The following is a 12,713-nucleotide window of genomic DNA, read 5'->3' as shown; positions in this document are numbered from 1 at the left end:
TTTACATTTGTTTTCTGTTTTCTAACTCGTTAAAGTATATAAAACCTTATAAAAGAACTTCAAAAATTTATATTTATTATTTGTTTTCAATTTTTTCATCAAAAAGTGAGTTGGCAAAGATCAGAGAAAGGGGACAAATAATAAATTAAAAAAAAGTATATATATTATAGTATTTAAATATAATAATATAGCTCAGTTATTTGGTTAATACCGATAACCATTATATCGGCAAGGTATAATGGTTATCAATGTTCATTCATTAATGAGTTATATTCAGAAATGATTGGTATCAATGTTCATTCATTAATGAGTTAAATTCAGAAATGATTGGTACCTTTATGTGCAGTATTCATGAAGACAGAAAATATTTTGCTTTTAGATAACTTTTCAGCTCATATTTTAGATTGAAATTAAATGCAGTCAAACTCCATTATAGCAAACCTGGTTTAAACCACTCATTATGAATGAACACATTGGCTCCGTCCAATTTCCTAATATACCTATTTACTATTACCAACATCAAAATGTATGAAAATCAGGTAAAACAAACTTTATGGATACCTTTTTGTATGTTTCACAATTTTTGCAAGTTTAAACTGAACAATTAGTATTTACTTAAAAATCACTCATGTTTAGTATTGTAGGACTAAATTTTTTTGAAGCAAGAACAACTGAAAGTCTTTATATACTGTTCTTTATTTCCACCTGTACTCCAAACAAAGGCCATGCAAAGCAAACTTAGCACACAATGTTTGGAGAACCAGGACATACTAAGAGTACCTAAGAGTACTAGATGGTGTCGGTGACCATTAAGCCAAACAACCTGAAGGGGTTCAGTAGTTCTACTCAATTCCTTGACTGAATTATGAGACAGAGCTATGTTAAAGGCTGATGCCATGATAGAAAATGTGAAATGTTTGCTGTTCAGGGAAAAATGAGGTAGTGAATAGATTCTTATGATATTGGGGATGTACTGCTGATTCGTCTTTTAAGGAATATAATTTTTTTAATCCTTATCAATTTGTTTTAAGCATTTAAAGTGCTTATCAAGTTGTCTTCTGAATGGAGAGTTGCATTTTTTAGGTCTTTTGGATGATTTAGGAAATTTTTTGTAAATGTTCTTTTTTGGTTTGCAGCTATACATATACATATTAGTTTTTTTTGGTTTGCAACCTTACATATATTTCAATATACATGTGTATACCAAAAACTATGTAGTTTTTTTTTTTTTTTTTTTTTTTTGATAAATACAAATGAAGCAACACTAAAATGTAAGAACTTTCATTGAATCACACAAACACCATTTTATTCTGTGATGTTTTATCTTATCTCAGGCAGCTGAAAAACTCCATTTTAAAGCATTCATTAGGTTTATTGAGAAAGAAGTAATTCAAAATTGTGAGGCCAAGCATTACCATGATGGCAGACAACTCTTTGAAGTTTAGTTATTTTGTTGCTTTGATTTCTGCTTTTAACACTACTATTTGGGAATAGTATTTTATTGTCTGATTTGGTTGCAATAATTAAGAGTGTACAACTCCTTTGTAATGCAACAATATACAAAGCAATACTTTTTTTTTTAATAAAGAATCACATGGAAGCATATTCTGCTGTTTTAAAATATGAGTATCCATGCATTGTAGTGGCCCAGTCTTCTTCAAATGATCATGCACTGTACTTTTGGAAATATTTATTCTATTTGGTAGTCCCTGAATTGTATAACAACGATTTTTTGCAATATCTTCTTTTGATAGGTTCTTATTTACAGAAGGTAGTCATCCAGAGCAGACATTATATTTGAGGTTGAAATTTCTATGCTTAAACTTCTGAAACCATCCGTGTCATCAGAAACATCACTTGCCTTCCAGACTGTGTCATCAGAAATAGCACTTTTCCCATATACAGCAAAAATTTTATAAGCAGTCTGACTAGCATTTTTTCCTTTTTTTAAAATGAATGAACATAATATGACAAAAGTAAAATTTTGAGTTGTACATTCTTAGCACTGTACTGAAACAAAAATTATGCTACAACATTATCTAGAATTATGTAACATGAGCAGAAAAAAACTTATTTAAACATCCGCTTCAGTTAATGTTAGTCCATATCAGCAGTAACAAAATAATTAGAAGAAAATGTGCTTCAATTTTAAAAACTGCAGAATTTTTGGAAAGACCTAACATATTGAAGGAAATGAATACATTCTCATTTAACAATGGAGAGGACAGACCTCCATTTTCTCACCTTTCAGAAAAGGCAAAGCTTCATCAATATAATTCTCTTCACTCTGTATTGATGAAAGTTTTCTGTGTCATAAATGTGAATTATAGTTCATAATGTGTTCCTTATCTTTAGTGCAGAATTGAACTAGTGTCACAGGTTGTTGGGGATTAGAAAATCTCAAAAACTGAGAGGCTTAAGAAATGCAAAAATTTTGTTCCCCATTAAGCTAATTGTAAGGCATGGATTATATCAAAGCTGTTTAAAAAGTTATGAAAATAGGATGAAAGATTTTCTGAGAAAAAGCAAAAGATTCTATGCTTGATTGATAAGCATGCAAAATATGTAAAAAATATAGAACTATTTTTGGCATGCTTATTTAGCAAAAGCTCTTAGAGAGGAAGTGAATGGAAATGAGGAATTTTCTATAACCAAATAGCTAGGAAAAAAGAAAAATGGCATTTTAGTATTTTTAGTTGTAATGTTGTAATATGTAGCTTGCCCAAACACATGATGATGATGGTGTTACATTCAAAGATTTTAGTGACGGAGATGTGGCAGAAATTAAAATGAAAAATATTGACTTCCAAGATTCTTTTTCTTTAGCACCGAAAATGATGCCATCATTTAAATAAAATTTTCATTCATTTTGGATCATGCCAGCAAAAAATTATGGATTATTTTTGCATTGAGAGTTAAGTTAAATTCGTTAATGTTTTTGTTATACAATTTTTATGTTTTTATAATTTTATAGATAAAATAATTGTAAATGCTGAGAAAGATGTGTAATTTAAGGTCTATGAATAATGAATTTTATGCTAAATAATTTAATCTTATACAAATAATTTATTGTATAAGATTTTGGTGAAACTGACAAAGAAAGAAAATAAATTTAATATTTGTGATGAACACTTAATATGATTTTTTTTAAATGAGAGGTGTCATGACTTCTTTTCAAGACGTAATGTTAATCATTTTTTCCTTGATTTATCTCTTAATTTTTACATCTTTTTGTAAGATAATCCATTTTTCTTACAAGATCAGGTACCAAACTTTCAGGCCCCTATAGTTCATTTTAATAGGTTTGACTGTATTCTCCGATCCTCACAAAGCAGTCTTTAAACAAATGGTGATTAATGAAACTGTATTGTATAAACCAACACAAGTGATTAAATTTCTAGCTGGACCTAAGAAATTATTAATTTTCTGATGCCTCAAAGTTTGCATTTAATGGCATTGATTTTGTTTTTAAAATTTTTATTTTTGACTTTTTTATTTTAACGTGTAATGAACATTTTACTGTTGGTCATTTTTGCTGTACTGAAATCGTACAATTTTATAGTTTCAAAACCATTTTACTCCCGGTGCTAAAATTCATGTATTCTCAGCCTTCTTTAAAGAAATTTTGCAACTGGAAATTACATATATAGCATCAGTACTTAACGGAAATTTATTCTGAGCCACCTTTCTAAAACATATTGTGTACCAAAATAAGATTCAAATAAATAAATATGTGTAAGTACGATGTAAAACTTGGGCACTGCAATGTGTAAATGCTTGTTGGTATAACAGTTAAAAATTATAATTATGTATAGGTCTTACATTAAGCATTATTGCAAATCATAGCACTTGTAACAAAAATAACAGAACAATTGCAAGTAAAAATATTTTATTATGTCCGTCTGTATTCAAATCTTTGTTAGTACACTGATGGCATGCAGAGAAAGAACTTTTGAAAAGAAAAAAGAACATTTTTATATGAAAAAAGATCAACAATTAGTATGCAAGTGTAATCTGCATTTAAAATACAATATTAGATAGATTCCCCTGTTTAAAAAGTTCATGGAAAAATCAAGTCATGTGTCAGAAAAACCTGCAATATTTGTATTTTACTGTTAAGAGCCATTGTTATACTCTCTATAATTGAGGAAATGTTATCTATGACAGCTTAACCTGACACCATGACCTTTCAATGCAGTGTAATATCTTGAGAAAAGTTCGGATTTAAATTTTTTTTAAAATCTGAAATAAATATGTGTCTTGCCATCTAAATTTGAACTTTTACTTAAATTAGAAGTCTGACTTCTAAATAAATCAAGGTATATGAAAATGAAGTAAATAGAAATGATGAAATAAGTCTATGATAAATAGAAGCACTCCTTCAACATTTCCAGAAATGTCAGGAGTCCTAAAACAAATGCTTGTGTTCCAATGGAAGTTACTTTGAAAGTGACTATGTAACAATTTTTTACTTATAAAATTGACTTACAAAAATTTTTTATATAGGATTATACTGATATTTAAGTTGTTTATTTAGGCATTTCTTTAGTCACACATTTAAATCTGCATAAAATAAAATCTCAATTATTCTATAAGGCACAATTTCTACAATTAATCCATAGCTGATCAAAAACCAAAAATTTGAAAATGAAAAATTTTACTCGATATATTACTATTATTATTTTAGGTATAGCATGTCATGTATCGTGGAGGTTGAATTTTATATAATCTTTGAGTTGTATTCATCTATCTGTATTAATATATATTGTCTCATTATACAGAAAAGCTGAGATCCAAGTTTTTATCAGTATTAAATTTTAACTGTATAAATTTATTTAAGCAATTGTAATGATTATGAAATCTGGTATCTTAATATATTTGTGCGTGTAACATTTTGTTTCAGTGGTTCAGTATTCATACAGATTATGAAACTGTGTTTAAGAATTTAAACAGTTTTTAAAATTATTCTTGGAAAATATTATTTTTATTTCCAGATTCCAATCTACTTCAATGAAAAAAGGTAATTGCTTGAATTACCAATTACAAAATATGAAAATAAATTTGATTTAACTGCAATCACTAGTTAACAATAAATGCATTTTATAGCTGCGAATTCTCCCAGTTTTAACAGGAGACTTCCTGCACATAATCAAATGTCTTGACTTTTTTAACTTTTTGCCTTAAGAAAATTTATCGATTTAATGAAACTTATATTTTGCAAATTCTATTTTCACATTCCTGCTAATTTTCAGTATAATATTTATTATATTTATTTGATCTGAATTATCTTAATCTATTGTCGAGGTATTTGCAGCACTTTTTATGTGGATTCAGCCAATGTTCAATCATTTAGCATTTGCATTTAATTTTGTTTTATATCAACAAATATTACCTTACTAAGTTTTTCCACACAATAGTATGCATATTATTATTGTATTTAAAAGTTCTTTGATAGATAAAAGCATTTATTCCCTATTCAGGATCTTCAGTATAAAAGTATAAGAAAATTACAAAATAAGCTAAAGAAAATTTAGTATAGTTAATTAAATATTAATGTATTTTACACCAGAATCATATCTGAAATGGCATTGGAACCTAATGTGATTTTTTTTTTTTGTTTTTGCATGTATGTATGTGTATTTTTAAGGTTGACTGTTATAACTTTTTGAAATTTAATAATATTTGATATACATTGTGAACTGCTTTTTTTATTTAATGGCAAATTCACAATTTATGATAGCAGATTTTCTTTTCCGTGGTGCAATAAAAATGGTTACATTCTTAAATACCTAGAAATGAGTTTCTCAAAATACAGTGAATAATTTTATGAGATCAGTTTTGGCACTGAGACTAGAATGGGTCTCAAAGTACAGAATTTACCTTATTATGGCATTAATAAAGTATTCATTATAAATTAGTAAGGTAAATAGAGAAAGTTCCAAATACATGTAAAATTTGTGAAAGAGTTCTGAAACATTTGATTAATATTACTACTTTTGCATACATAAAAAGATCATGAAACAATTAAAAAACAAAGTAGTTCATTTTGGCTATTAGTAGATCTGCACTGGATAAAATTAGCATCAGTAGTAATTAGCACTTTGTAGCTGGCTGTAAGTTGTTAAAGTCGATTTTTCATATAAAGACAGAGATTTTTTCTCCATTGTAGTACAAAAAGAACATTTTATTAATCAGACTTCCTGTTCTACAGAAACAAATCATTTAAAAAAAAATTTGTATTTTCAGAATCATTCTATGCCCAATACTGAAGCTAGTCTCATGAAATTATCTTATTATATAAATTTTGTAACTGGAAGTATTATACCTAGAATCAATTTTTAGACAATTTACATCTGTTATTCCTTATTGAAAAATGGAAATAATTTATGAAAAGCAATGTAAAACAAAAATAGCATATGTTTATATAATGAAATTGATTTGCATAATTTGAGGTAATGAAATTCCTGCAGGTTCTGTCCCATGGTTAAGGAATTAATAAGGGATATTAAAATGGAATCGTATCACTTATAGCCATCAGCATTATCAGAAGTGATTTATATTAAATCAGTTTGCATCTAACTCTCAGAATTTAAGCAGTTACATTATTAGAATGACAAAAGTAGGGAAGTCAGTGTAAATAAATTGCAGCAAGTTGTTGGTAATAGATCTGAAGACAATGCCATTGGCAGTTACAGACATGATACTGTCATGAGGTCTAAAAATTAAAAGCTTGCTAAAGAATCTCTCATTGAGATCACTTGCACTTCTGAATATCCTATAATGAATTAATGCAATGCTATTCATTTTACAGTTTTTAGATACTTGCGTGATTTTTTCAGATGATTATACTTTATAAATCTGTTTCCTGTGAATAAAAAATTATGAAACTATAAAAGTTTTACTGAGCACTAATTTTTGTTTTGTTCATGGTATTTATCAAGTGATAGGTTCTTATTTTCTTAGTGACAATATAGATAGCATCTTGTTAGATCTTCTGTTAATGAATGCAGATTTTCTATTGCTATATACCTGAAGGTGAGATTTGTTACTGCAAGTATACTTATTACATAACATTAATAATTCATCAATATTTCCATAAAAGTTAACTAAAGATTGTGATACTGAAATATTGATTACTTTATACATTAAATTTATTGTTTAGCATTTGTTAGTCCTAGCATTTGATGCCTACATTTTTTTTAATAAGTTATGATACACATCCAATTTTCTGCATGATTTGAGGACATCAATTGCTTTTTTAAAATGGTAATTAAGTATTCAAAAGAAAAAAGTTCCATACATTATGCTGCATCCATATAGTAGTTGCTGATAAAATTTTCAAAATCTCTTTCAAGAGCATTTACAGAAATAAATTTGTCATATTTCTCCTCCACACGATCTTAATAAAATATTAATCTACATAAAAAACAATGAACCCATGTTTCTTGTAAATACAATTTATTTCACTGTTTTATAAAGGAAATCACAATACATTAGAATGTTAATACACTTATCTTTTATCACTGAGTTTTGCTTTACTTAAATAATGTTGCCACGTGGGAAAAATTGTACATATATTTTCACGTAAACATTTTATTTCATCAAACATATTAAGATAAAAAGGCAAACAACAAAACATTAAATACACCATTTTATTCACTTCTCACTTGCTATCATTCCAAGAAAATCAACATCCTATACTATCACAGATAAAATATCTAATGTGTTAAAAAAATGCAAAACAAAAAATGTCGGGAAAAACAGCAGAAATAAAACAAACATCATAACTAGATATAAAGAGTATCACCCTTAAATATTTAAAAAAAAATTGACACAATAAATTCACCATGCCCTCTCAAAATTTTTTAAAAACCATTTTAAAATGCAGAAAATATTAATTCTTCCTCTATTAAAATATCAGATCCTCATTCATCAGATTTCCGGGGGGGGGCACTAATAAAATATAAAAATAAAAATTATTTTTAAAAAAAACTAGCTTAGCTTTCGTAAAATAGATAAATGCCCTTGATTATATCTCTCTCCATTTCTGAACATACGGTATAAAATTATAAAAATAATCTTTAGCAATCTTTTGCTATACCTGCCACATAAAAAAATATTTAATATTCAGATTCCCAGCTTCAGGAGTACAAAAACCAGAATACTGGCAGCAACAATTAAATTATTGCATGATAAAAGTATGCCAATTATAATGATCTAAGAAGGAAATCCCATTTGATATATAAATTATGATGAGATTTTCTTAGAATATACACTATCTTTCGCATACTTCTACGAAGATGATATAAAAGTTTATAACAGGCAGGCAAAAAAAAAAAAAAAAAAAAAAAGCAGTCTTAAATTTAGAATAATTTGAAACATTGGTACACACGAAATGAACAAAATTAATATTAATAAATACATAGAACTTGAAAGAGATTATCAAGTTTATACTAACTTTCACTAGTAACAAACACCACTGTTTTTTTAAAAAATTCATATTTGTCATAGAGATATTATTACAACTTAATATGCATATCTTCTAATATGTCTGATAGGTGGAAAGTAAATCATATCTGAAAAGCCACTTTTTTAAGCAAAAGCTAACCTGGTGCTGCCAGAAAAAAATTTCTTTTTTCTTCTTTTGATCATAATTTCTCAACCACTTTGCTATAGATCTCTTACTCTTGGAGTTTTAACATTAAACTTATATTAACGTTTTCGTCTAGAATTCATTTTAACCTTTCTGAATATGGAATACACTACATGGCAGCCATGGCAAAAAAAAGTTTGCAATTAAGATTATTTTTATAATACAGATGTATAAGTCAAATACCTAAAGCCTAAGATGATGTGATATATTTTATTTTTGAAACATGTAATGAATATCATATGAAAAATTAAAAACACATTTTCCTTTCCATGACATTTAATAATCCAAAATTAATTCATCCCGACTTTCATCTTCATTCATTTGGTCAAAATTGTTATCCTTCTTCCTGCGCAAATACCAGTTGATTGGCATTTCTTCTGTGTTTTGTCGAACATTAGCCCGATAAGCAGCTCTATCAAATACCCATGAATTTGATTTGGAGTTTTGGTCCTGATCCAGATCTTCTGAATGTCCCCTCTCTTTATTTGTCTTTTTAAAATACCAATCATTATTATTTTCTTCATTGAAGTCATCTGGTGTTTTAGGGAAGGGCCTATTCTTTCCATCTGGTACTTGATTCCGGAAGGCTTGATTATCATATTTGTATTGACCAGAAGGCTTTCTCAGCTTTGTATTTTCACCTCCAGATCTATGAAAATTATTATAATAATTTTCTTGAAATTCTGGAACATCATCATGTTTTCCTTCATGTGATCTGTAGTTCTTATTATTCATTTTAAAAAACCCATTTTTCATTTCAGATAACTTTTTTCCCAAGTCTCCAAAAGTGCTCCAAATATCATATTCCATGTCCTTTCTAGCATCTTCAGATGTATGGGATTTAAGAATTTTTTGAGTTTCTTCTTGTGCCTTTCTAAAATGATGACCAAAAGATTTAAATACATCTTCTACCATTTTTTTATTGTATTTCATGTATTTTGTGAACATTTCAGAAATATTAATGTTTGGGAAAGTCTTTATAGAACCTTTAAACTTCTTTTTTAAATCCTTCCAAGACCAATCATAATTTTTTCTCTTTTGATCATAATGTTTTTTATTCTTAGTTTGTTTTTCATCTCCATAATTTGTTTCATCATTTTCAAAATTTGTTTCATCATCTTCATTTGACTTAAGAAATTCCTTTTTCAAAACTTCAACTAATTCATTCCAGTTCTTTAACTTTAATATTTCAGAATGTAAATCACTTCTTAACTTTCTTATTTCTTCAGTTAAAATTTCTGAAGAATTATCCCCATTTTCTTCATTTTTGGGTCTAGTTTTCCCACCAGCTGTTTCAATTTTATCACCATTCTGATTGGTGCTATCATCTTGTGACTGATAAGGATATCGACCATATCTCATGCGTACTAGTTGCTTTTGAAGTTCTTCATTATCAAACTGAAGGATGTTTATTTGCTCTTTTAATTTATTTATTTCATTTTTGAAAAGCTCTTGTGATGCCATCCCTTTTTTCTCAAATTCTTTCTCATATGAAGTTGTCTGTTTCTGAAGCTCCAAAATCACATCTTGCAGCATATCACCGAGTTTCAAATTTTCCTCCTTTAACTCTTTAATCTGTGTTTCAAGGGCAGGAAATATTTTATCATTTTGTATTTCAGAAATCATTTGATTTTTTAAGTCTCTCTTTTCAAATTTCAGCTCTTTCACAAGATCTTTTAGTTGAATAACCACCACATCTCGATTATTTCTTATGTCTGAAAATTTAAAACACTCATAAAAATTCAGACAAATATAAATATGACAATTTTAAAAATGAACATACAAAATATATCCCCTTTTTAAAAAGTGCAAAGTTATTTCAGAATTTAACATTATACAGATTTTTTCTCAAGATGTCATGCAAAATAATGTTCAAAATAATTTTTAAATTTATTCTTATTTATTCTTATATATTAAAAATCTAGAAGACAACTTCTTTAAGAAGTTTATTTTCAGTTCATGTATTTCAATCCTGGCAAAAGAGAAAGTACTGTCACTCGAAATATTTATTGTAAGCAATCCAGTGATCAGCTATGTCTTGAATAATGTAAGTTTTTTTCGTACTTACTTGAATAAAGTAAGTACACTAGTCTCCACAGCATTAATACAAGATGAAACATAACATAGCAATTTCATCTCTGTTATTTTGGAAACATGTTTTATATGTAATATTTTATATTTCTGACTTTTGGTATATCATTTTTAAATTAGTAAGCTTACTGTAACTGCATATCTTAAAACTGTTTCAAATATTAAACTGAAGTAAAAGTGTATAAACAGAAAAGATTTAGAATATTTAAAAAGTACATTTTAAACAAAATTAAAAATAAGAAATACGTATATAGAATTATGACAAAATTTCATCATTACCTTATATTTTTATTTTAGATATAGACCGCAACAATAAAGAAGTAGGAATTTTAAATTCAATAAATCATGGAGCAATAAGAACAAATTTACCTATCATATTTACTGTGAAAAATATCACTTATTGCAAAACTTTGGTAAAAAGTACATATAAAGTAGCCTTTCAAATGGCTGATGAGCAATGCACTTTTATTATATTACAGATTAATTTGGCACAATGCACCATCATCTAGTAACAATGTGTTTTGATGTTTCTGAGCCTTGTTTGTAATGAATAAGATTATATTACTGACCGAAATCAATATTTCAGTACTTTACATTTGGTTACGACAGTTTAATAAATAAAAATTTCTCCATAGATGAATTTCTTAAACTATTAGAACTATGCAAAAATCCAACTTACACTAATACTTGATTTACAGATGACTTCTGGGAGAGATAAGCCATGGGGTCTTTTGGGCCTTCCTTGGAAGACCCGAAAGAGACTCTATGACTCTCTCTCAAAACTGATGACAGTCTCTCTTTTAAACCAACATATATCGTTGCATGCATATGAGTTTGTAACAGACTGAGTGCACGCAGAAGACGATGATAGCTTAATAAAATTTATTTTACCAAAAGGTACACTTCACAGTTCTGGAACTTTTCACAAAAATATTCGTACTACTCTTCACAGTATCGTAGAGTGCGATCAGTAATTACACTTCAAACTACTAAGAACATTACACACAATACAGTGCAAAATGCATCTAAAAGTTGAAACTCTTTCAGATATCTCAATACTCTGACTTCAGCTGTGAACTAAGAACAACTGAGAGCAGATGCTTCCTCCAATTTTATATAGTTTTCACTCAACCATCAAGAAATCTCTATTACTTCTCAAAATTACAAAAAAGGCCACACGGTTAAAGTTACACACCTGGATGCTGTTACTGTTGCATATATAAAGTAATTACATTTATTCAATTAAAATACGCATTAAAATTATACAAGGACTGGACCAAAATGTTGCCAAATTTAGCGACAACAGTTAGTCGACAGCTTGGCAATATCTTGCCAAACTAATGAGGAGTTACTCTGGGGAATAAAACTATTTGCCGTGACCATTTTGCCATTTCACCGTCAAGACATATTTTTATTTACACGACTGTATGACATCTTCCCGTATTATATCAAGCTGATTTAAATTAATAATTAATTTAATAATTTAATTTAATAAACATTTTATATAAAATAATATGTAGAATGTTTTTGTGCAAATTTTTATACAAATACACCATTACACGACATATTAATTTTAAGAGAGTAATGTGATGACAAGCTCTGAACTAGGTGATTAAAATTTGAAGAAAATGTTGGTGAATCATGTACCAGCATAATTTTAAAATCAATAATATAACTTCTGTCATATTAGAAGTTTAGCCCCAGTTCTCTTTGATACTGACATAATTTTCTAACTAACTGTGTAATTTCTTTATATCTCATACTTGTAAATACCTATACAGTCAAAAGTCGTTAATCCGGACTCGTCGGGACTTTGGCAATTCCAGATTATAGATCATCAGTTTAAATCTGGTAAGATGGCATGCAGAAATTATAAAATTAAAAATATGAAACCGTAATTTATGAAATAAAGAACAATTATGATCTAAAGGGTATCAAAATTTACAAAAAAAAATCTCCAATCTTTAAT

The 12,713-nt window shown here is 28.0% G+C and overlaps 1 protein-coding gene across 4 annotated transcripts in view; it reads right to left on the bottom strand.

Annotated features, from left to right (window-relative positions):
* Positions 1 to 7,441: 7,441 nt before the first annotated feature.
* LOC118179648 (uncharacterized) overlaps positions 7,442 to 12,713 on the bottom strand; it is a 50,590-nt gene continuing 45,318 nt past the window's right edge. For all 4 annotated transcript variants that reach the window (XM_085822563.1, XM_085822561.1, XM_085822560.1 and 1 more), the window contains one exon: positions 7,442 to 10,368. In XM_085822563.1, coding sequence (XP_085678689.1) covers positions 8,930 to 10,368 — 1,439 coding nt within the window. In that variant the 3' untranslated portion in view covers positions 7,442 to 8,929. The remainder of the gene's footprint in view (positions 10,369 to 12,713) is intronic.

Source organism: Stegodyphus dumicola, chromosome 8 (genome assembly GCF_044657685.1).
Source record: "Stegodyphus dumicola isolate Sdum_Otavi_A_Nest chromosome 8, ASM4465768v1".
Taxonomy (NCBI): domain Eukaryota; kingdom Metazoa; phylum Arthropoda; class Arachnida; order Araneae; family Eresidae; genus Stegodyphus; species Stegodyphus dumicola.
The sequence above is the reverse complement of the archived record's forward strand: the minus strand, read 5'-3'. Positions and strand labels throughout refer to the sequence as shown.